Below are 27,128 nucleotides of genomic sequence, written 5' to 3' on the forward strand. Positions count from 1 at the left end.
CTGGCTCCATACTTGACCCAATAATAACTAACATACAAAATAGGTACCTTCACACTGAAATACTGCCCAGTGCTCTGAATGACCACTCACCACTTGGTCATTCAGAGCATATTTATTTATTTATTTGTCTTTAGTTAAAAGGGTTGGTCCACTGGGCTGGGAGCCCATTTTCAGTGGAGACCCAAGGAGGAAAAGCTCCGATATAAAAAAACTCCTCAAATAATTGAAGGATCTTTCCCTAATAATAAACTACCAATTATTTTCACCCTTCTCAGTGATATGGTATGGACTCCCCTGAATGCCATGTCTGAAACCACCTCTACTTTATAATTTTTCAACACAAAACTGACCACAATTCAGGATACACTGCACCCCCTTATAAAAAGTAAGCTTACATCACAGTGTTACTCATGGCTTTTTGTGGATATTAAAAACAAAATTAAAGCCACAGACTCAGTCTAGAACTGGCAAAGGACAAAGAAACAAGAATTACAACAAATACTGCAAATGTTCTGTACCTTAGACAGAAACAGGAACCAAACTGGTCAAGACCCGATTATTTTTGGAAAGAAAAAAACACTTAACAGGGGCATTAAATAACTCTTCAGCTACCAAAAATGAACTCATAACATTAAATCACTCCACCTTTACTAATGATTATGCTCACTTTTTGCAGTCCACCATAACCGACATAACTAAAGCCTTTCCAACAATGTACTGCTCTACCAACGAAGAATAAGATGCTTCATGCTGTGATCTATGCTCTCTAACATCTTAAGAAACCTTTCACTTCTCTGAAATGTCAATAAAGCACATGAAGTCCCTACTTCTGAAACTCAACAATTCAGGATATTTATCCAGCAAGGTTCAGCCCACCCTGCTAAGGCTTGCTGCTGAAAAAAAAAAATCACAAACCCCCTCACTCATATCTTTAACCTTTCTCTCACCTCAGGCAGAGTCCCACATTCAAGTATGCAGTTATAATCCCTCTTGTAGATCAGTATGTCTGTATGTACCTTTAAGAAGCTATCCAAGGGCTTGCACAAGTGTATAAATATTCAGCACATGCATGCTAGACTGCCATTTTGTAGTAAGCAGTTGGGATGTAAGCATACATGTATGTAAGGGCTGTCTTAACTAGTTTGTTCATACTTAATGATGCTGCTATCCATCCTGATGTTATTCTATGTATGAAAGCATCTAAACGAAAACTCCAGCCTTCTTGTTATCAGTGTTAGAGAAGATTGAGTGACATGTCTAAAAGACATGGTGTAAGAAACGGCATGTCTAAAAGACAAGGAGTCAGAACTGGTATATCTAAGGGGCATATAGTGAAAGGCGGCCTGGGTAAAATGACTTAAGGTACTGCCAAGGAGCTGGTGGAATATACAGGAGTAGATCATTCCTAAATGTGCAAACTTCACAAAACAGGTCAGAAATGAATTTCAGGTATTAAAGCTTGCTCAGCACCATTTCTTTTCACATAATATGAAACAAAGCATACAGAACATTTTAAATGACATTCTTATAAACCAATATCTACAATATTGATAAAAATACTCAAATTACTATGGAAAATGTTTGAAATAAAGTCTGAATTGCATAAAATGAATAAAATAAAGGGAAATGACTGCATTTTCATATTAAGCAAAGATATCTGAGATATCAGAAGTGTATAATGTGTTCACATGTTTGTGCAGTGTTACAGTAAAGCTATTTCACAAAGTACAGCCATTACAGAGCATACTTTGCAAAGTACAGTATTTTGAAGAGTTTATTGAGCATTTGAATGTTGTTACAAGCTCAGGGATCAGTTTGTTTGTACATAATTACAACGGCTATATTTTTCAGTGTGTTCGTGCATACTTTGTGGGCATGGCAGCCAGATTTCAAAAATGCAGTGCACTTGAGTTCAACAGTAATATTGCTGAAAACTGTAGAGTGTTTGAGCAAGAGTACAACATTTTCATACAGGCTACATTTTCTGATAAAGATGACCGTCCAAAGGCATTTATTCTACTTAATTTAGCTGGGTCAGAAACCATAGAAAGTGAACATTCATTTGCATATGCACCTGCTATCTATACTGGAGAGAGGGAAAACCGTTATATTGTTGCACAGGCTGAGTCAAGGGAGGACCATGAGTGCTTAAAACATAAATTTAGAGAAATGTGTAACCCCCACACAAATGTTACAATGGAAAGGCACTTATTTTATACAAGGGATCAAAAGCCTGGTGAAACTTTTGCAGCATATACAACTGACCTGAGAAATAAAGCTAAAAAGTGCAGATTTGGTGACTTAAAGGATGAGTTGATAAAAGATAGATTTATGTGTGGCATAAAAGATGATGCTGTGAGAAAGATGTTGCTTTGAGACAGTGATTTAACTTTGAATAAGGCCATTGAGATTTGTCAGATATACGAGCTCAAAGAAAAGCACACAAATATGCATACAAATGAGAATAGCTGTAGAAAGTACAGTGATAAAGCTCATGTTGATAGTATGCAGCACTCTATTAAAAGAAACAGGCCCAAGCACATGGCAGCAACTGTAGTCCCTGCAAGCACTTACTGGTAGACCTCCAGAGCTTTCCAGAGTTTGCAGTCTCAGTGAAGCATAAGAGTGAGTCAGCAAACTCAAAGCATAGGCCCCAGCCTAGTTTCATTGCCAACCGTCATAATTGTGGTGGAAATCATGACTCTAAAAGGGAGAAATGTTTAGCTTTTCATCAACAATGGTACAAATGCAGTAAATGGAATAATTTCAAAAGGTTTTGTAAATCAAGAGACTCACTTTCTTTTATTAAGACGGAACATTTTAAGAAATGAGTGGATCAATTAGAAAGCTCCAACTCTGCTCAATGTGGATGGTGTGTCAGTGCTTCATGAAATGGTCAATGCAGTAGATTTAAGGGCAAAGAATGAAGTATTTTGCACTGTTCAGATAAATGACAAACCCATATAGCTCAAAGTTGACACAGGTTCCAAGTGCAATGTTATGTCAACAGAAACATATGCGAGAGTGTATCATGGTGAAAGGCTTGATTTGGTAAAGTGTGCAAAAGCTTGTTGCTTATGGAGGTGAAGAAAGTCTAACAGAAGGCACAGTAGTGCTTTCATGTGACTCTGCTTGGAGAAGCTACGACTTATTTTATGTGTTCGAGAGGCAAGTCCAGTCATTATTAGGGCTCAGAGACAGTTTAAAAATGGGACTATTTTATTTAATGAAGAAGTCTAAAGAAGTCTCCATAGCAGGAGATGAAAGCGCTCACTTTTGGCTTTAAGCATTGTTTCTATCTGTGGAATTAAACTGAACTTTTACTTCTCCGTGCTGACAATGTGTTCTTTGTTTGTGGATATTTCAAGTTAATAGCGTGCTGCTGTTTTGGTTTTACAACGCATGATGCTGAGATTGCAAAAGTATAATTTCACTCTTTGTCTACAAGAAAGGCAAACTTCTTTATCTTGCTGATACATTGACCAGATCACCCAGCAACACCACAGAACAGCATGAGAATGAGAACCTTGATTTTGAAGTCATGAAAGTGAGATTTTTCTTCAAAATGTCTTGATGAGCCGAGAGATCACACAGCCATGGAGCCAGTTTTGCAAAGGGTCAAACACATAATCAAGGATGGCAGTCAAAGCAATCTAGTTTACCTTAAGAAATGCAACCCTATTTTCCATACAGAGATGAGATTTTGTCCTTCAATGGTATCATTATGAAAGCTCTAAAAGTAATTGTTCCAAAGTCCTTGTGACCAGAGTACATTACTATCTTGTGTCATGGTCACCCAGGTAATGAATCTACCAAAAGAAGGATGAGAGGACTAGTATTTTGGCCTTCTATGTCACAGGACATTGAGAGAGCACTTTCTTCTTGTTCCATAAATAATAGTACAAAACCACATCAACAGAAGGAACTACTTCAGCTTAACCAGATTCCAGAACTACCTTGACTGACAGTAGCCACAGACATTTTTGAGTGGAATGATCAACATTATGTGGTGATAGTAGACTCTTACTCCAATTGGTTTGAGATTGATCTATTTCCCAATCTAGCATCCAGTACTGTCATTATGAAGATGAAACATCATTTTGCAGTGCATAGTAGCCCACACAAAGTTACTACTGACAATAGCATGCAGCTTACAAGCCAACAGTTCAAATGATTTGCTGATGAAATGGACTTTACTCTTGTCACAAGTAGTCCTGACTACCAGCAATCAAATGGTTTGGCAGAATGTGCAGTTCAAAGTGCAAAACAGATACTAGAGAAGTAAAAATGAGATAATAGTGATGTTTTCTTGAATCTCTTGAGTCTCAGAAATGCTCCTCATTATAAACATCTTGGTTCACCTGTTCAGAGACTTTGTTGAGACAAATCAGAACTACATTACCAATCAGTAGTCAATTGCTGGTTCCATGTGTCAAGAACAACATATCAGTGAAAGCCAATCTGTTGAAGAAACTCCTAACCCAGAAGTCCTGCTACGATAAAACCACTCAATCCATTATGAGAGGGAGAAGTGGTAAGAATGCAACTGTCCAAAGGTTATGATTGGATTGGTGTTGTGAAGAATACTGGCCCAGAGTAGAAATTGTACATTGTGGAATCACAAGGAGCAGTCTTTAGGTGGAATTGGAAACATTTGAGACTGATGTCCAAGCCTATACCACAGCACATAGCCTTTGAGAAAGACTATCTCAGAACGAGTTATCCAGTGTTTCAATTCCAGAGGAAGTCCCAGAGGACATTCCCATTCCTGTGACAAACATACCTCTCAACTGTCCAGATTTTCACAGAATGTCCAGCTTTTTGCCTCACATTTTTGGTCTGTTCCTCATGTTTCTGACAAATTATTGGTAAATCATTGAGGATGGATGTCAGAAATTAATGACAGGGTTTTTGAGTTTTAGATTTCATACCCTTCTGAAAATTCATGCTAATGGAAAACCTGTTATTCGATCAACTTCTTAAGTTTATAAATGCAATATTTAAAAGCTGTCCCTATTTTGGGGCATTTTCCCCTCATTATTTATGGCTTTGTCCAAATTTCTCATGCTAAAGGGTTGAGAGGTATGGTGACTAATCCAGAAATCCCTCATACAAGTTGTACACAGCAGACTGTCTCTGTTGCTAAATTTGGTCCAGACTGTTATGTTATGAGATACGGTATGGTTGCATCTCTAAATCCTGTGACAGACATGCAGCAACCTGGACAGGAACATTGTGTTTTGCTTCTAATGTATATAGTAGTGCATGTTTAACTCTGATGTTGTTTTTTTCAAAGAGCAGTCTTTTTAAGTGGGAGGATGTAGATTAATATGTGTTTATCTACCTTTAAGAAACTTTCTAAGGGCTTGCACAAGTGTATTAATACTGAGCACATGTAAGCTAGACTTCCATTTTGTAGTAAGCAATTGAGATGTAAGCATGTATGCATGTAAGGTCTGTCTGTTAACTAGATTGTTTGTATTTAATGATGCTGCTATCCATCCTGATGTGTTTCTATGTATTAAAGCATCTAAACAAAACCCCAAGCCTTCTTGTTATATGCGTTAGAGACGAAAGAGCGACACCTCTACCTAAACTCACTTCTCCTAATGGGTTGGAGGATTAAAACCCATTTCTTTCTGTGCCCTATTACCAAAATATTTGAAAAACATTGATTTAAGCAACTACTTAAGCACATTAACAGCTATGGTCTGTTATGTGAAGCTTTTGCAATGCCTTCAGTATCTTTACTGCTTTGGTAATGGTCATTGATACCGTTTGTTGCAACTTGAATGAGGGATTTATTACTACAGGTCTCTTTGTTGACATGACAAGGTCTTATGGAATAGTCAGCCATACCCTTCTTCTCAACAAACTCAAAAGACTCATCTTTGGAGATAAATGTTAAATCAACAGATATTGTTATCTAAAAGACAAAACATTCCAAGCCCATATCAATGTCTCATCCTCTAATGCTGGTAAATTTAATACAGGCGTACCACAAGAGTCTGGGTTAGGTAGTCTTCTGTTTCTGTCTTTGTTAATGATCTTCCTCTAGAATTATTAAATCTTAAAAGAGTAATATATGTGGATGATATGCTGCTCCTGCATTGCACTACTAGCCACAGTGACCTGCAAACCAAATTACAGGACAATTTTACTCAGTTATGCACCTGGTCCAGTACTAAAAAAACTACTAATTACCCTAAGAAAACCAATGTCATGGTTTTTGCCTCAACCAGAAATTACCCACTATTCCTCCTATTTCCTCAACAGATCTTAATGCGAACAATATATCTAATGTCACTGAACAGAGATATCCAGGCCTAATACTCAACCCTACCCTTTCCTTTGTAACTAATAAAGTATTTTGCTTAATTAAAGCTATGTTAGTCTCCTTTCACTCATTGCTCGCAGGCCATAGTAAAAAATATATTTTAATACCCAAACTTGAATATGGCCTTCCTTTTCTTGTTATGCATTCAGCACATAGTACTTGCAGAATACAGGCTGTTGAGAATAACATCTGCAGATTTATTCTATTAGCAAACACCAGATGCACCACTGCAATTTGTTAAAAAATGTAAATGGCTATCACTGTGTCGCAGGGCTACTTTTCCTCTCAGAACTCTAATTTACAAGGTTGTAAAACATGGACATTGCCCCCCTCCCTTAAGAGTGCAACTGTCTTTACAAGATAATCCTTGTGTACACAGAAATATACTGGACAACAATTTCTCTCTAGTACACTCTCATTTTAGAACTGTTGTAGGTGAGAAAACGTTCATTTTGGGACCTTCTACCTGCCTACTGACATCAAAATCTAGAAATTATTAAAAGCTTCAAAGAAGCACTTAAAGAGCATCTATTTACTGTATCTACCTGCAGCTGCTACAGTGATGGTGGTAAGGCAACTTAACACTCCATATCATAAATAATTGAATACATTTAAGAAACTTTTCTAAGCCTCTTAATGTAGTATCTTGTATGCATATATTTCAATGCATATAGGAGTTTATGTATGACTGCACTGCATTTGATACATATCTTAATATTTCTTCCTTTCTTTCTTTTTCTTCTGTTTACATTTCTTTTCACAATGCACTCTGACTGAATGTTTTAATCTTACCCTATCTGCATTCAGTCTTATGCTCAGAATTTTGCCATGTAGTAATTTTGTATATAATATTGTTGACTGAAAGACCATGATGTATTTTTCTACTCTTTGAGCTTGTGTCAGGACTGGAAAGGTCCAATAAAACAGTTCATTTACCTTGTCTATAAATTTAGCCTGCCATCTATGTTAGTCAGTATTCTCAAACAGCTGAACTTTCCAGCCTTGCCCTAAACCATATTCAGTTTGCCTAGCTTACTGTTGTATTATCTTATTCACTGCTGACAAATGTGGTTTTAAGTTATTAATTCATTTTTTTTTCTGCTTGCATTAATAGTCATGAAAATGGTATGGTCTGTTTTGCAAACCATTTTGGCAGCTGTCTGGCCTGACACTTTTTGGTTTGCATGAGTCTGTACAGTCCTGTGAAATCTAGTTTAAGAAATTAATGTATTTGTGTAGTGAAACTATTTACCTCTTATGTCTGTCAGTGTATTGCAGCACGTTGGTTCCTCTCTAAAGTGGACTATTTCCATCCATGACCTGGTACATCATCACAAATACACAAGAAGACATGCCATGCATTACACTACCAGATACTAAAAGTGACTAGTTCAGCAAAAAAACAGAAATGGATGTTTCAAGATCAGTGATAAAGCAGAATGTTAGAATTTATAGAGTTAAACAAAAGAGCAAAAGACAAGTAATAGATGTACTTATTCAGTGATGTCACAAGTCTTGGTGTAGAGAGAAAGGTTTGTGTTTGTGGAATTCTGCTTTATTAAAGTACTTCTGGAATCAGTTGGCCTTCTGCTTTGTGGTTCATTTGGATTTACATCTTTACAAGCGGTTTGTTAAAGTCTTGGTACATGCGGTCGCCGAAAGCAAAAAGGTTAGTAATTATATTTGGTTGTGGAGACAAGATCTTGCACACTATATAAGATGGAGGAAGGAGGTCACTGTTAGATCAAGTAAAGTGCGTTTTTTTATCATTTGTTGTATTCCTGAATGCCTTTATTATTATTAACCTCTGAAGGAAGATTATTTCAGACAGATGTGCCAAGGGCTGAGAAGACATCAAACCTCAAAATGAATTTAGAAAACAGGAATTTAGCAGATAGAAACATTTCTGCATCCCCTCTGACCATGAGCTTAGATGCGAGTTAGTTGGAAGGAGGCATCATTCAGGTTGGCATGCAGGTTGTTTGATGCCATGGCAATCTAAAGACGGTTAGCCTTCTGTGGCCTTGAGCCCTCAATATCTCATCTTGAGCAATGGTTCTGCAGGGGTGGCTGACCACACCACTGATCCAATCCCAAAGGGTTCATTGTTGGTCATTCCCCTATTTGGCATACGTTTCTCAGACCTTCAAGACAGCACTCTTAGTTATGTCTATCCAAGTTTGAACATGACTGTAAATTGGGAGTGGTTATTCTATCCTACTCTGACTCACAATTGCTTCAACATGTATGCATGATCTCAAATTAAATGTGGAAAAGCAGTATAATTAATTTTGTCAAACAAAACATTTCCCATACCCTATGGAGTGCCCACCCCTCCCTTTAGATACTGTTGTAAGAGAACTAGGCATTCTTGCTGATAATTCCTAACCTTTTGACCATCATGTCTCCACAGTAGTTAGGACTCTACATAAAAAAGTCTTAATTCCTCTTTATTCATATCTTATTAAACCAATTATTGAATATAATGCCCCTTTTGGCACTTATTGGTCTAATCAAATATGTCATGAATCTTTAAAATATCAAAACGTCAACATAGATAAGATTGACAAAAACATTTCAAACATTCAAATTACTAAACATCCAAAATAATGAAAAGGTTGAAATCTCTAAACCTAATTTGTCTGAATCGTGGTACTGTTATGGAGAGGGTTTTTCTATGTTAAGATTTACTGCTAGTTTTAGGGGCAGAGGCAGACTTAGGGTTAGAATTAGGACATGCATGCATTACTATGGTGAGCAGGTGGGGATAGACTTAGCTTTTATTACTAAGGTGGTACATGAAGCCCTCTGCCCATCTTAGTAATGTGTGCTGAATATAACCCTGCCACAAACTTAACTATACACATTACCTTAGAATAACCCTTTCTATAATGCTACTACTAATTACACAAGACAGCTCAACCACTACTCACAAATATATTCACCACAATAAATCTATCCCCTAACTATAACCCTTTCTATAACCTTAGCCTGCAAATACTCATGCACATACTAAATGTATCCCCTTACTTAACCCTAATTCTAACTCTAACCTGCGAACACTTGTGAACACACACAAACACACATCCACATACATTCTCACAGACACAGACACACACACACCCACCCATATATATTCTGAGACACACACACACACACACACTAAATGTATTTCCTTACCCAACTCTTACTCTAATCCTAATCTGTAAACTTTTGCACTTGTGCTCCCACCCCAATATAAATTTTCTTACCTCTTTTTAATAGAGTAGACATTTGGCCAAAAGAACATTTGTTAAAATGAATATACACACAAACTAACCTGCAGTTCACTTTGTTGAACACATTAACATTTGATAAAATGAATAGCAGCCATCTAAAAATATCACTCAACTAGAGAGAGGCTCTTAACTGAAAAACTAAACAGATCAGTAGCCTCCAAAATCTTTATTATCAGAACAGGCTGGCAGCCTTCTCTCAGCAGTCAGTTTCTTATAGAATACTCATGTTTCTAGCCTTTTGAGATATGAAAGATCCAACCTTCTTTGACCTTCTATTCCTTCACAGAATGAATGGCTCCTCAAATACCCAGTTACAGAACTGCAGTTCATTTATATATGACACATTGGCTTGATAGATTATTATTCCAACCACACCTCTGAAACAAGCCTCCACTACATGTCAAAAAGAGTAGCATCCTTGCCACCTTCAAGGTAAACCAAGATAACTGTATGGGTAGCTGATAGTCTCCCCCCAGCTCGTCTTGTATTACCCTTCTTGAGGCCAGACAGTTCTCAAGTAGGATAATAATATAATTTCTTACAAAGAAATTTACAGCCTACAGTACTTTCTTGAAACAGGGGATGACTAGGAATGTAACAAATGGCTAGCTAAATCTTTGTATGCCCTCCTGAAAGGATTATAACTAGTCATTTGGCACCATATTCATTCTTGGATTTACAAATACCTAGGACAAAGTAGGTTAGGCACTTTCTAACCACCAATACGACTCCAATATTGATCTTTACACAGTATGTTACAACAAATAAAACTGAAAGGGTTATAGGGAGGAGAAAAGATGTTGGCCTAGCCATGTTTTACTAAAATCTTAGTATGTCGAGGTCACGTAATTTAGTCAAAACATCAAACTTTACTGAAGACTTACGCTGGTTACGGAGATTTTATTTATGTATCAATCAGTTCCACATATTGTGGCTCTGTTTTTTCCCCTTAAACTGAGTTGTATATGATTACTTTACACCTTTTCACCAGCTATTAACCTTTATGTAAGGCTTTGCTTACATCGTTTCTTTTTTTTTTTTTTCTTTTTTTTTTTTTACTGACCCAAAGCAGGATGTTGTCATGTGAACATAGGAATACCTACAAATTAGACAAGTCAGTAATAAGAGAGTTCAACACTGGTAAAAAATAGAGGACTCAAAGTTAAGATCAAGGGATATGCTAGTTGCGACTAAGAGATGAAATGCAGTCTTTACACTGGGTCTGTTAGCATGATCATTACTTTGATATACCCCTTCCTTCATATGTAGGCATTTGTTAAATAATGTGAGAAGATGAAGTCACAGGCTTAAGTGTCAGTCATTTGTGACTGACAATTTAACGTGATCACAAATGAGCAATTTGATTTACCTGTAAACATCAATACTGCTTTGAATTCACTTTTCAAATTCACTTCTCTTCAAGATACAGTGATCATTTGGAATTAGTACTGTGAAGAAATTAGACACTTGAGCTAGCATGCCTGGCTGAAGTTTTGTATATAATTTCAGAGTGACCTGTGTATTATATGTCAACATGACTAGCTATGATACTGTAAATAAGTTATTACATCTTGATTTATAATCTGCTTGTATAAAATGTTTTAAAGACTTTTAACAGTGTTCTTTTACATTTTTATCTGCACATTTGTGAATAAAGATTCTAAAGGCAAACTGTCTCAGATTTAGCTGATCTGCGGATGATGCCATCAAAATGTTGAGAGTTGCTGTGTGTTACTGTCAAAAAAGACTGTCAGAAAGACAGGAAGGAACCTTTAGAAATCAGCTGTTTTTCAAAATATGAAATGAAATTAGAACTGGAAAAGTTGACAGGCTAGTCTGTAAAAGAGCCTACTGAAGACAGCATAAGTCAGTTGCAGTTAACCAGTTGTGAGCAGTATGTACTGTAGAGTGGATACCTAAAGCTGTTTTGATATGTTAAATGAGTTTAACATAGCAAGACAGCTTTCAGAAAAGCAACAGAGAAAGGAAGATCTCCGTTGCCTTTTTTTTTTTTTTTTTTTTTAAGATATCTCGCTATGTTAAACTCATGTAACATAGCGAGATAACAGCAACGGAGCTCTTCCGTTCTCCATTGCCATCCAAAAAAATAAAAAATAGGGCGACCGGACCTTTTTCCATTGGTATAAGTCTTTGATTTACAACGTGCATGCTGACCAATCAGCGTGCACAGTTTGGAATATTAATGGGGGGTCGTTGTTTAATATTTGTTTTAATATTTAATTTTCATAATTGGACATCCCTTTAAAATGGCATGAAGACACTCTGATTAGTGGAAGCATTACTGTATTTTGAGGAAGGGATACAACTGGAAATCTGTGCCAGGCTTTCCTAGAAGTGTCTGGATGTGTGAGATTCAATTTATTTAAGTGTGATTGTATCAGAGGTGTTAAACTGGGACACATTGCTCTGAAGTGTGTAACGAAGAGTTATAGTTGGGGTGGACAGAAGTATACAGTCCAGTTCCAGGTTATAGAGCATGTTCTTGCTGTTCTCTTAGGGGCAAGTTGTGAAATATTACTACTGTTTAAATGACAGTCTCACCCTGGAGTCAGTAGTGAAGATTGAAGCTCCATAGTTACTGACCTAGGATAGTGGGAGATGTCACATTATTTTTTGGCAGTTCAGTGGGATATTGTCTGGACATTACATTTAATTGGTGGCATTTCAATAGGATATTAACTGGATGTCACACCAGCAGTGTGGGATATTTTAATTGGACTTCAGTAGCCTGTGGGTAGTTGTCACTAAGGTATGCACTCTCAACAGCCACAAAGTAAACATACAGATTCTCAGTTCATCACAGCTTTATTTATTTGTAGTTAGTCAGTCAGGGACAGCAGGCAAAGATGTCAGCAGAAAACTAAAGTAAGCTGACCAAGAACCAGTTGGCCAAGGATTGTGAAGCCAGAGGACTGGTGCATGTCAGCCTGACTACTGAAGCAATGATTTCACCTTAGTTGCAGCTTCAGCTCAAACCAGGCATTCGGAGGATATCCAGTTTGATATTGGGGTTGTGCAGCCTGCCGAAACAGGACAGTCCACTTTTTCTTCAGAAGACCTGAGAATCCATACGGGGTTAGACAGACTGTGCCCGGAGGTCAAAAGTCTTGAACTGGAATCTGCAGAGAGACTGCACCTGGAAGCCCAATGACTGCAGACTGAAGATGGACTGAGATGTATAAAAGCTGAGGAAAACGAGAGAAATCACCACCATGAAGTGGCACTTCTTATCCTTCAAGAGGGTCATGGAGGTAATGGGGAACTGGACCTCAGAAGCTGTAAAGGTCAGTACAGTTTTTCCTCAATACAGGGATGGAGATGACTTTGATAGTTTTATTCATATATTTGAGAGGTATGTCGACAGAATTATGTTGACCCTGAGCTCTGGGTTTGGCTCCTGACTCCCTTATTCCATAGTAAAGTTGTTCAGGCCATGTCAGAATTGTCTGATGTAGATTGTTTGAATTATGTAAAAGTTAAGAACAGTCTTCTAGATTGTTTTAAACACCTGAAGCTTATAGAAAAAAGCTTCATAAACACAGACACAAGGCAGATGAAAGTGTACATGATTATATTGCTGACTTAAGTACTTACTTTCACAGATGGGTGAGTGGGTGTCAGGTCACCACTTCTGAAGGACTGGCAGACCTTTTGGTGTGGGAACAAGACCTCAGTGCTTTGCCTGATGATATGAGAATCTGGTTAGCAGACCAAGAGAAGAGCTAAAAGCCCTGTCCCTCGGCTCAGTCTCATAGACTCTTCAGAGGTGACCTCTGTCTGGCATACAAAGCAATCTCAGACCCCACCTTGATGGGACTGCTGCATAGCCACACACCAAGCTCCACTTGAGTAACTTGCATGTGTGACCTCAACCTGGTCTGTGACATCAATAGGACTTGTTGAAGGGACAGATTAGTGTCCCAGAGATTCTCCCTTCTGTGGAATAGACTCCCTCTACACGTCAAGCAGAGTACCTCATTAACCCTTTTTAAGCACAACCTGGATAACTGGATGGGGAACAGAAAATACACCCCTGGGATTTCACTTGTGTCCCTGGTAGACAAGGGCATTGGGTGCTGACTTGCTGGAACATGGGCTAAGTTCTTGGCTAGGCTTGTAAGGGCCTCAGGGCCAATAGCCTAGTAACTTCCTATGATCCTATGAAGAGCAACTCTGAGGAGGAGTTTGGGGGAAAAGAGGATGTCTACTTAGCAAGCAGAGAACCAATGCATAAGACACGGATACCCAATACTGCACATGGACATAAGGGAACCCATAGGAGGGCAGTCTAATCCACTCCAACAGAGTACACCAGTAACAGAGGAAACTACTAGTCCAAATACATGGTTAGGGATTAGATGCTTCAAATGTAACTAGAGTGGCCACATAGTAGTAAAATGTCCACTGACGCAAGGTGAGAAATAAAGGTGAGGGAGCCAGCAAGTGGTGAAGACAAACTGCCAGTGGCAAGTTGTTTGTTAACAACAGGGGTGCTGATCTATCACCAAAATGTATATCCTACATAGGTTACTGCTAAGAGAGAGAGAGAGAGAGAGAGAGAGAGAGAGAGAGACAGCTTTGGATATAACCATCGTGAGGCCTGCAGTGGTTAGAGAACAGCAGTACTTGCTTGGACAGTCCACACCAGAATGAGCTTTGGGAGGTAGCACTTTCCAAATACCTTTGGCTAGGGTTCATCTTGAGTGGGAGGGTGGAAGAGGAAGCAAGCAGGTAGGCATGTTTGAGGATATTCCTGAAGATGTCTTGATAGGGAATGACTTTGATGATGCAGTGCCTTGTATGCATGCAGTGACACGTAGTCAGGCTTGGAGACAAGCATATTGGTCCGGTAACCTGGGGGAGAGCCAGATAGCCACCACACTAGTCTCAGTTTCAGGTATGAGAGCTATTTCAGAGAATAAGCTATCCTGTAGCAGTAAATCTGAAAGTGAGACACAGCTGCTGGGAGGTACTGATAGTCCCTTGGACACTGACTGCAAAGATGGAGGGGAGTGATAATACCCAGAGTTACAGTGAGGTACAGCTGCCAGAAGTTACTAAGCTTCCTGTGGAAGGGGAGCTTGGGTGGGTCACAAATGTAGAAGCTTGAGGGAGATGGCTAAGGAGGCACCTGAGGCTCAAGGAAGAGGGGAGTTTGTATACTTGTTTGTTGTATAAAGAGTGGACTCCTAAGGGACAGCTGGAAGACAAAGTAGTACAACAGCTTGTAGGGCATAGAGCCTATCATCTGCCACTTCCAGCTATACTCCCTAATATTGCTTGTGCAGGTGATATTGGGGCAGAGAATGAAAGTGGACTCCTAAGGGAGGGCTGGGAGGTGAGGTAGTACGGCCGTTGGTAGAGCCTACCGTCATGAATATTAACACGAGTCCCTGTTCAGCAGTACGCTCTGCCTGTTTGGATCTACTTGAGTCTATCAAGATACATCCAAAGACTATGGTTTTTGGTGACTAATTACCAAACTATCGACTGGGTAAATTACTCATGCTCAAACTCATTTACTGAAAGGTTCCTTGACTTTGTTAACTCCAATGACCTGGACCAGCTGGTTGACACCTCCACAAGGGGGGCCAACATCCTGGATCTGGTGCTTATCAATATGGGGACCACTGTAGCACTCCCACTGTGAGGTCCTCCCTGAGATATGACCACAGATCGGTCTCATTCGAAGTAAATATCACACCTACCCCCCAGCAGCAACTAAGCTAAACTAAAAAAACTTCTCCATAGCAGATTATAACCTGTTACGGGACAGTATAAATAGCTTCACTGCACCTCCTCTCTCAAATGGAACTGACAACTATGCCAAGCTCTACACCAATGCTTTATACAAAACACCTGTATAACTGCACTGACTCAGCTGTACCTGATAGGACCAAAACAAGCTCCTAAAGGAAGAGAAAACCTGCCTGATGGACAACTGCCATTAACAGGCTATACAATAAGAGGAAGAAATCTCTGTCTAAGAGTAAGAGGGAGCGAGCCCTCATAAACTGGAAACACTCCCTCCTCAGCTTAAACAAGTAAAGAAAACTTCTTGTGAAGTCCTCCAAAGCAAACTATGAGACCAAGTTAGCTTCCTCAACAAATGACAACCACAAGGCATTCTATAGTTACATCTGTAACCTAAAAGGAAAGGCCCAGATTTGTGCAGAACTGGTAGTTAATGATACCACACATACTGAGCCTGTGGACAAAGCTAACCTGTTGGCTGACAGGTTCTGTGAAAACTTCACTCCCCTGTCCCCACCACACGTTCCCCATGACATCCCTACCACCTATCTTCTACCCTGTATCCCTTAAGAGCAGGTCATAAATGCCCTCTCTAAGGCCAAAAACACAGCATCTATGGGATCTGATAAGATCCCAGGCTGCGTCCTACATGGGTTCCAATGTGAATTAGCAACACCATTGTCTACGCTTTTCAATCATATTCTAAGCTCCGGCTTCGTACCAGCTAAATGGAAAACAGCCACCATTATTCCCTTGCACAAAGGTGGTGCTTCCATTGACCCCAGGAACTACAGACCTATTAGCCTGACTACCCTTATCTACAAGGCCATGGAGTGAATCATCATAGACCTTATAAACAACGATATAGGTAATCTCCAAACACTTGACCCTACTCAGTTTGGATTTGTCAAAGGGAAATTATGCCTGTTAAACCAGGTGGACTTCTTCGAGATGATCGCCAAGGCCCTGGACGAATGGAAATCTATGCATACAGCCTACCTAGACTTAGCCAAGGCTAGCTAAGGTATCTAACACTATCCCCCATTCAGGCATCATTGACAAACTCATCCAACTAGGCATCAACCCTTGTATCTTTAGATGGGTCACTAACTGGCGCACTGATAGAACTCATAGTCAAAATAGGGGAATCCACCTACAACAGCAGACCTGTAACCAGTGGTGTTCCACAGGGATTAGTCCTGTGACCTCTACTGTTTGGAATCTATTTCTCCGAAGTACAAGCAAAAACTAAAGGTCTGTGGCTGACAAAGTGTGCTGATATCTGAAAACTTGGATCAGTCATAGAATCTCCAAATGATGTCAACATCGTACAAAAGGGTCTTACACAAACAAATGATTGGTGCCAAAGTCATGGCCTTATACTCAATGCAGAAAAATGCATTATCATTCCTTTCAGTAAAAGTGATGTTCCTGCTAACTACCACATTGATAGCAACATCCTAAGTATACACTCAGTGGTGAGAGACCTGGGCACACAGGTTGACAGCAACCTTACCTTTGATCACCATGTCTCCACAGTAGTAAGAAGGGCATTCTATATTGTTCATCTCATAAGTAAGGGCACTGCCTCCAGGAAAAAAAAAAGTTATAACCTCTCTGTACTCTTCCCTCATCAGGCGAATAACTGAGTACAATGTACCTTTCTAAGCACCTGCAGCAATTGGAGAAACCACAAGGGTTCCTCACAAGGAAAATTCAAAGCCTCCACCATCTGTCCTATGGGATCATCTGAAATCACTGTCACTTTATTCTTTTTCATACAGACTACAATCTCTGACCTTGCGTTATTGGAAATGCTTCATATCCAAAAGTCAAATGGTACATGGGTTACTTGCTCTAAAGACGTTAACCGGTTATGTGACATTAATAAAACCTGCTGGAAGGGCAGATTTGTCTCCCTGAGGTTACCACACCTTTGAAACAGACTCCTACTTCATTTCAAACAGAGCACCTCATTGGCCCTCTCCAAATGCAATCTGGACGATAGGATGGGTGACCGTAAATTCAACCTGGAGGTTCCACGTGTGTCCTTCTTGGACATGGGCAATAGGTGCTGATTGTGGAAATAAGGTTAGAACTTGGCTAGTCTTGTAAGGGCCCTAGGGACATTAGCCTAGCAACTTCCTACAATCCTATACTAGGAGAATCACAAGGTATTTAATGTAGGCTATGGAACGAAACTGATAAATTCTTCTGTTAAACAAATAAGAACTTCTAAACAGTAATAGGATTTATGTTTTCTGAGCCTTCAGGGAGGAAGTGAGGAATAAAACCTATGTCGACATCAAGCAGTAGTAAGAACTTAAAATTATACTTTCTATACAAGTGAACAGAAGATACTGTGCAATAACATTTCCCTTCCAAAGCTTTTGAGTGACTGCATTCAGGGAGCTTATATCATTGTAATTATACCACAGAAAAAATACAAATGTAGTCAGGGACCTATGAACAGGGGTTAAATCACTCTCTTAACTATCATGTGACAATAATAGTCATGAAATCCTTTTATTTAGCGCAGCTAAAAGCAAAAGGAACATCTTCAAGGTCCAAAGAAGTAATCACTTCCTTATACTGAGAACTGAACATACCAATTATCAAGTACAATGTTCCCTTCAGAATGTATCCCAATAAACATTTCAGACAATTAGAAAGACCCCAAAGATTCCTAACTATAAACATCACAGGTTTAAAGTCCCTCAGCTATTAAGAGACTGAAAGCTCTATACTTTTATTAAGTGACGTTATCTTTGTCTTGCTTACCTCGCCAAAAGAGACCCAGTTTTCATGGACCTCCTGTAAGTCCAGTAGTTCCAGTAGTAAAACCAAGAACCTTCATCTTCACCAGCAGATAAATAAAACATGGTGGAGAGACAAGTTTATAACTCAGTCTTGCAAACCTTTGAAATAAACCTTCCTTGCACGTTAAGCAGTGTGACTTACCATTTTCATTTAAATACAACCTACATGACTGGACGGGTATTCATGAATTTAGTCTGGGACTCAGTGGTACAGCTTTCCTGGAGAAAGGAAGTGTGGCCTGAAAGAGGTACTGTAACTACAACAGAGCCAGTAGAGTGCATGTGTAACCTAGTGGAGTATTTCATCTGTCAAAATAGACAGGTAACAATAACATCATGTGCACTGACTCTGCTTAGGCAAGGCAGTTACATGAGCAGACCAGACCACTGGACCAATATTAAGAGACCATCCACAGAAGAAACTAATGCCAGTGTCAGACTATCTGAAAAAAAAGTGAAGGTTGTGTGCTGAACTTTATAAATCACTGTTTTTTTTTAGTAAGCATACATGTAATAGGCTTAAAGTTCAATACAGACAAAGGAAACAAAAGCAGGAACAAAATATCTGCATTATATACGTTGCATCATATACAATAACTTTTGTATTTCTTCATCTTTGGCAAAGTTACTTATGGATCTGTGATAACTAGCAGGGTGTTGCTTTAGTTAGCCATTTTAATAGTTTGCTCAGTAAAAATACACTATGTTTAAAGTGCAATACATAAGCAAACAGAATTGCAATTATATAGGTAGTACAATAAACATTCATTCATTTGTTCATTTTGTCATTATTTGCTTAATCAAATACAGGGTCTTGGGGAAGCATAGCTTATCCCAGGACTCAGCAGGTTAAAAAGAGAGTTGCTACTTTGTAAAGAGTACCATCTCCTGCTAGGACATACACACCGACTCCCTTTCACACAGTATACTCACTTATGGGCCATTTGGAGCAATGCCATTTCACCTATGGCATTTATTTGGGACATGGGAAGAAACTTAAGTACCAGCAAAAGTCCACACGGACATAAGGGGGATCTGCACTCTTCACGCAGAATACACACCATCTGAGGACTAAACAGGTGAACAAAGTACTATGAGACAACATTGTTAACCATTTTGTGTTTGTGCCATCAGTTACGTCAAACAGTTCTACATTTTTATCCTGAACATACTGAACTGAAGGCTGCAGTGAGATGATCCTTAGGTACATGACATGCACCAAATGTAATGGTAATGGCACTGACAACCACACAAGGCCAGCTGTGAGACAAACTATTAATTAGATGTGATTTACTGTATCTGGAAAGCAGCTGCAAAGGTGGTTTAGTGCAGAGCATAGGCCGGTATTTAATTTACTCCACCAGGGTTGGTCATAAAAGCCTGGGCTAGTGTACGGACTATGGCAGAGATGGAATTGTTTTTAACCACAACAGCCTTACTATTAGGAAGATAAATAAAAATTATTTACAGAGGTTGTATGAACCCTTTGTAGCTTGCAACTGAGGATGTGATGTTTAGCTGTGTATGAGGTTATGTAGTTTTAGGTGGCTGCTTCGTGATACAGAGCTATTTGTTTTTCAAAGACTAGAGGTAGCATAGAATATGCGCTTGCTATTTAGGTCTAGAACTGTGTAATCATCAAATCGGGTTAAATGCTTAAAGAATCAGTGCAGTGTTATACACAGAGCTGGTGGGTTGCTAAAATGTAGAGGGGAAATGCATTGTCTGTGAGATGTTTTTACTACTTGATTACTTTAAGTAAGCATGAAATTCACTTTTAAAGACTGAATCATTTGTTTTCCTGAGTTACAACCTAAAAAGCGCAAGGAAAATGGGGCCTGCACATTCAAAGCTAAAAGCCTCATGAACAGATTTTAAATATCAGAGAAGACATTGTGGAAATCTTAAAATACTTCATTGGATGAATAAGTGTTGAAATGGGAATTCTGTCAAATTACAAAAATGATTGCGAGTAAAGTGTATACAATAAAGAGATGGTGGAGAAAGAGGTAATGAAACAATGGCAACTTTACTTTTTTGTTTCTAATGCAGCCTGGCTGTGGTGCATGTGAACTCCATTTATATACTTTGTATTGTGAGGAGTGAGACCACTGCTACTGCTATGATGACTAACGTTTATAAATCGGCCATTTTCTGAAAGTTGTACAATTATTTTAATGTTATACTCTGCACTGATGCATACTGCTGGCTGTTGTGCTCCTCTGCTCATAGCTTTTGTCCTTTCTCATCTGATCCTTCACACAATGGAAGGGGAAGGATTGGTACAGTGTGATATGGCACATATGATGATAAATATCTGGAAGGTTTTGTTTAACAGTATTTTAAGAGGAGGAGGAGCACTGACATTCTGGAAGAAAGAGGTGATGGCTGTAATACCTAGAGAGGCTAAAGACCCATTAGATCCAGCTTCATATGGGCCCGTTTCCATCCTAAACCATGATTATAAAGTGTTTCTATCTATAGTGGCTAAAAGAATGGCAAAGGTGATGTCAACATCGATAGACCTGGATAAGTGTGGTTTTGTGGAGGGGAGGCAAACATTTGACACTATTCTATGGTGCTTAGCCCTCACAGCAAAATGTTTATTTATATATTTATTTAATGACATTTGTTTACCAGAATGGCAAAAACCTGGCAGGGGTGTGTACACTTTTTATATCCATTGTATATGCAGTAATTACATACATTTATTACAATCCATCAAAAAACTACATCAAATTGCAATTTCTTTTCAAAGACAGTAACTTCAAGCTGTAGTTTTCAGTCTTAGTTAAGTCAGTTTCTGTGCTTCAAGTTTTATTATTTACAATACCACTTCTGACCTTGCAATCAGTTCATCAATGACAGTATTTCATTCTGGCTAGTAAAATCATAGTGACCTGCAACCATTTGTTTGCAGCCAACAAGGGAATATCTTGATAAAGAATTAGAAGACTGTAATGAAGAAGACATCAGTGGAATCCTGGTAAGTTGTTGTTTAATTATCACTGCTGACATAATCATTAATCACAACAAAGAAAATCACACTCCAGTTGCACATTTGCTGTATATAGTTAAAATGAAGGTAAATAATTATGCATATATGGAATCAAACACAGTCAGAGACACAGTGTATTATCAGTTATTTACTTCAAGGGTGAAGAATAAATACATTGAGTATATTATCAAGAAGTCAAATTCATTAACATTTATATACATACAATATGTATATATATTGTTTTTAATTTTAGACACAAAGTCAGATTTCATGCTTTACAGTCCAGAGACTAGGAGTAGCTTGCAGTCACAATGCCAAGGAAACATTCCACCATCTTGTGCAATGTGGGATTTCATCAGCAAAGCAGTATTCATGTAGGTCTCTCTACTGAAGTGTCAAGGTACTCAGCATGGATCCTGAAGTTGGGGTGGGAGTTGTAGCACTTGAGGCCTGCTATAAAACATGGAAACATAGACAATCATTGCTACAGATGGCCTTTGTAGTATCTACAATAAATTGATTATGATTTGTGGTAGTAATGGCCAGACAAGATATATGTAAGTGGTAATATGCAAAGTTGTGTCAAGGGCATAATATTATGACAGCTGGCATTCAACTCATCCTGGCTCTTGTGTTAAAGAAGCACAGTTGCTGGGGTTACCCTTACTTACTGAGAAGTTACATCACTCAGTGTTTAATGCACTGTCAGCAACATCTGAAAGTGCCATGTTTATGAACTGTTTAGTGACATTTTTAAATAACTGATGTAACATAAGGAGGCCTAGAACAATAAGGTCCAGTGCAGAGGAAGAGGTTCTTCAGTGGATAGGCTCTTTAGGCCATTTTTTGCTTCAGTTTCTATTAAAAAACATGGTCACTGCCAATAGTATTTCCATTTTGCAAAGGCTGCTACTAGCCCAGCATTAATGCCAGTGTGCTGAACAGCCAACATTAATGACCAATCCACATAGTGGAGGCATCCATTATTCTATCAGGCCTGTGTTCCAATTTATGCAGCTTCATTATATAGCACAGCCTGCAGTCTATTCTCTCCATATAGTGGAGCCTTTCAGTATTCCATTAGGCTACTTGTTAGGAATACCAGCCCTTTGTAAACAGAAAAAAAAATCCATTTAGTGTATTTGATATACATTTGACTTTGACATCATATAATGAAGTACATTTGGAAGTGTGCAACTTATTCAGCTCCGTCAATGTATTTTGTAAACTGGTTTGCCTGCACATAAACATTTTGTTTATAAAAGGTCTATACTATATTAAAGCTAATTCCTTTATCTAACAACTATGTTTTGACTAGCCAAAGAGGTAATGTGTAAATATGTTGTGTCCTGTGTTCCTGAACACACAAATATATACCATCACACTATGTCAGCATGAAAACAGCTGCATAGATGCAGCTGTACCCTATCGGAACAAGTACAGGGCAAACCCCAGAAACAAACTCACATGGTGGAATCATAATATCAACAAGCTTTATAATAAAAGGAAAATAATTTTGACCAAAAGAAAGCAGAGCAATTCCTATAATGTTAGAGCCCTTGCCACTGAAAATAAACAAACAACTCAGGACCTTAATAAAATCCACCAAAGCCCAGTTTGAGGCTAAAATAGGTACACAAACCAAAAACAACCACAAGGCATTTTTTTAGGTTTATAGTCTCAAAAGTACAACACAGATATGCACCAAGCTGTTTGTGAATGATGTTAATTAGACTGAGGCTGAAGAAATAGCTAACCAACTGGTAAATAAATGTATCCCTAACTTTGCCTTCTTTCTCCTCAGTGTAGCCCTCAAGATATACATGAAATTGGCTTGACTCCAGCTATTAAACAAGGCCAAGTTGTAAAAGTGCTATCACAAAAATGCTGCATTGATGGCTTCTGACAATATCCCTGGAGGCATTTTAAAACAGCATGAAGCACAATTTAGCCACACCTCTAATAACACTGTGCAATCTGAGCCTTGATACTGGCTTTATACAAAGCGACTGGAGAACAGCTACAGTCATTTCCCTGCATAAGGGAGGACCTCCCCCAGACCCAGGCAATTACAGACCCACAAGTCTGACCAGCCTCATATGTAAAGCCATGGAAAGACCTGTCATGGAATTAATACATTAGTTTATAGGGAACCTCCAAACACTGGGCTTGTCTTAGTTTGGATTCGTCAAGGGTACCTCATGCTTTCTCAACCTGGTGGATTTTTTTTTGAAAAGGTCACCAAAGCAATGGATGAAGGCAAAATGGTAAACACTGTACATCTCAACACAATTCTCCATGCAGGCATAGTAAAAAAGCTAAATAAAGTGAGAATAACCCCCCATGTCACCTACTGGATTGCCAAATAGCATATAAACAGGTCTATCGCCAGTAGATTCTCCCAGGCACAACTGACAGCCATCCTGCAGGAAGGTTTGTCCCAAATAAATAACTGGTGCCAAAATCATGGACTGAACTAAATGCCAAAAAAAAGAAGTTATGTCCTTACCATAACGTTCCACGTGGAGTGTTCATCTCGCCTTTGTTCTTACACATGGGTTCGGAGCCGATCCTCGGCTCCGAGTCGGCCACTTAGCAAAGCTCTGCATCGAGAAGAAGCTAGAGACCAACCTATCTCCCACAATCCCCTCTGCCCTTACCTCAGATCTAGTTTGCAAAACAACACCAGATCCAGCAACAATAATGTAAACATACATACATACAAGGGCGTAAGTGAAACCAGCAGCACAACAGAGAGAAATCAGTAGTGGGAGAACCAGACCAGACCTCTAAACTGGACGTTCTTCCTGACCTGAGGGTGGGAGGGTGGGAATGTAAGAACAAAGGTGAGATGAACACTCCACATGGAATGTTATGGTAAGGACATAACTTCTTTATGTGAGAGTGTTCAATCTCACCATTTGTTCTTACACATGGGTAGCGTCCCTAGCTCCGTGACCCTAAGAGACTCACGGAAGAACGTTCCTGAGCACAGTGGAACCAAAGGTTGCCCTGTCCCTGGAAATCCTATCCACTTTGTAATGAGTGATGAACGTATGTGGTTTAGACCAAGTGGCGGCTGCACAAATAGTATCTAAAGGTAGGCGGGCCGCATGAGCCAAAGATGTGGAGACTGATCTAGTAGAATGTCCTTTTGGTTTGGTGGACAAACTTTGATTAGTAGCAGCATAAACAAAGGTAATACAATCAGACAGCCATTTGGAGAGAGTACGCTTCGTCACTGCCATGCCCTTTTTGTTGTCCGCAAAGGCTATAAAGAGCTGGTCTGCTTTTCTGTGATCTTTTGTTCTATCCAGATAGAATCTGATTTGTCTATGAACATCCAACTTGTGCAACCTATATTCTAGCTTATTGGAATGTTTTTTGAAAAATGTGGGGAGTTCAATGGATTGATTAATGTTGTTGACTGAACAAACCTTGGGGAGAAAAGAGGGGTTGGTGCGTAAAGACACCCTATCCGGGTGAAAAATTAAATATGGGTGTTTAATGGAAAGAGCTTGAAGTTCCGACACTCGCCTGGCTGAAGTGATAGCTACTAGAAAGAGAGTTTTTCGGGACAAGAACTTTAAGGAACAGGAAGAGGCTGGTTCAAAGGGTGGTAAGCATCAGCTGGGATAAAAGGAGGTTCAGATTCCACGGAGCTGTAGGAAACCTGACTGGTGGTCTAAGATGAAAGGATCCTTTTAAAAAGGCTTTACAAAGCCTATGAGCCATAATAAGTGCTCCATTCTCCCCTACATGAAAGTTGGAAATAGCAGCCAACTGAACCCTCAAGGTGGCAGTAGAAGCTCCTTGGTGAAATAGCATGGATAGGAACTCTAAAACTTTGTCTAGTGGGGCTATTAAGGGATCTAAATGTTGTGCAGTTGCCCAATACACAAAACGCTTCCACTTACTAGTGTAAATTTTTGTAGTGGAAGCTTTATGAGAGGCTACTAGAATGTTCTGAACTGCCGGAGAAAGAAGATCAGACCTGGCTAAGAAGGGAAGCGGAGCAGCCAAGCTGCTAATCTGAGGGACAGGAGCGACGGGTGGGGAGCTCCTGACGAATGAGTCAGTAGATCTGGCACCGGGTCCAGGATCCAGGGCTCCCGTATTTGGTGTGCTTGAAGAAAGGGAAACCAAATTTGATGAGGCCAGAATGGGGCAATGAGAATTACAGTCCTTTCCAGATCCTTGGCTTTCTGGAGAAATCTCGGTATCAGAGGTATGGGGGGAAAGGCGTACAGGAGACCCAGGGGCCAATCGTGAATCAGAGCATCCCTGGGGACATCCCCTGGTGGGGGTAATAGGGCAAAGTAGCTTCTGCATTTTGCGTTCATTGGAGACGCAAACAGATCGCAGCAAGGCTGGCCCCACTTGTGGAATATCATGTCCGCTATTGTCTGGTTGAGGGACCACTCGTGAGGTAACAGGATGGCTCTGCTCAACCTGTCCGCTATAACGCTGGATAACCCCGGGATGTGCATTGCTATCAGAAAGTGACCCGTGGACTCTGCCCATTGCCAAATTCTCATGGCCTCTCTGCATAACTGGTAAGATTTGGTTCCCCCTTGTTTGTTTATGTACCAAACTACGGACATGTTGTCCGTTTCAACTGCAATGGTCCCTAGAGGTAGAAGGGAGGAAAAGTGTTGCAATGCTAGAAACACTGCCCTCATCTCCAGGACATTGATGTGCAGGTTGTACTCTAGATTGGTCCATTCGCCTTGGACTGTCTGTCCCTGAAAGATGCCCCCTACCCTATCAGGGAAGCGTCCGTGGTCACTGTAGCTGTTGGTGTGGGTAACACACACGGTCGGCCGTGGATGAGATTGCAATTCTGTAACCACCAAGACAGGTGTGTTTTGCAGGTGTTTGTGATGTGAATTTCGTGTGTCAGCAGTAACTGTTGGAACGACCATTGTGCAAACAGCAGCCATTGAAGAACTCTCATGTGTAGTCTTCCCAAGGGAATTGCAATGAGGGAAGCTGACATGAGTCCCAAGACTTTCAGAACCAGTTTGGCTGAGGATTTCTTGGACAACAGAAGTAGAGATATGTGCTTTTGTAGGGAAGCTATTCTTTCTGGGGGAAGTCTTAGAAGCAAGGAATGGGTATCCAAATCTGCCCCTATGAATGAGATATGCTGTGATGGCTGTAAGGCAGATTTTTCGAAATTTATCAAAATCCCTAGCTGAAGACAAAGGCCGAGTGTGTAGTCCCTGGCCTGTATCAGTCGACGCTCGGTGGTGGCAGTAAGGAGCCAGTCGTCCAGATACAGAAACACCCAGAATCCTAGGTGTCTCAAGTGAGATGCTACCACTGCCATGCATTTGGTGAAAACCTTGGGGGCTGAGGTTAGACCAAAGGGCAGGGCCCAAAACTGAAAGTGGCTGGCTCCCAGCCGGAAGCGCAGGTGATCTCTGGATGCTCTGGCCATTTTGATGTGGTAGTATGCGTCCTTGAGATCTATTGAGCACAGCCAGTCATCCTTCTGTAAGAATGGAAGGATCGATTGAAGCGTGACCATCCGGAACTTTTCTTTCTTCACAAAGGTATTGAGCTTGCTTAGGTCCAGAATTGGCCTCCAGTCCCCTGTCTTTTTTGGAACTAAAAAGAACCTTGAGTAAGTTCAGAATCCTCTTTGGTCCGCCGGGACTGGTTGGATGACTCTTTTTTTCTAGCAGCTTTGAAATTTCTATAGCTGCAGGTTCTCGCAGATGGGGCGGTACATCTGGGAATCTTTTCTGTGGTAACGGGGGAAATAGAAATGGAATTTTGTAACCTCTGGTAATAATGCTTTTTACCCATCTGTCTGAGGTAAGACTTTGCCAGGCCTGAGGGTATAAAGCTAAGCATCCCCCGACTGCCTCCAGAGCAGGACAGTCGGGCCTCCCTTCAGGAGTGCTGGAAAGGCT

At 39.9% G+C, this 27,128-nt stretch overlaps 1 protein-coding gene across 1 annotated transcript in view; it reads left to right on the forward strand.

The window, feature by feature from the left end:
- Positions 1-27,128, forward strand: part of LOC122792803 (rod cGMP-specific 3',5'-cyclic phosphodiesterase subunit beta-like) — an 897,069-nt gene that overhangs the window by 414,069 nt on the left and 455,872 nt on the right. Inside the window, exon 12 of the mRNA XM_044060372.1 lies at positions 21,130-21,195. Within this exon, the coding sequence (XP_043916307.1) occupies positions 21,130-21,195 (66 nt within the window). The remainder of the gene's footprint in view (positions 1-21,129; positions 21,196-27,128) is intronic.

This window comes from Protopterus annectens, chromosome 2.part0, assembly GCF_019279795.1.
Source record: "Protopterus annectens isolate FY-2018-M chromosome 2.part0, PAN1.0, whole genome shotgun sequence".
Taxonomy (NCBI): Eukaryota; Metazoa; Chordata; order Ceratodontiformes; family Protopteridae; genus Protopterus; species Protopterus annectens.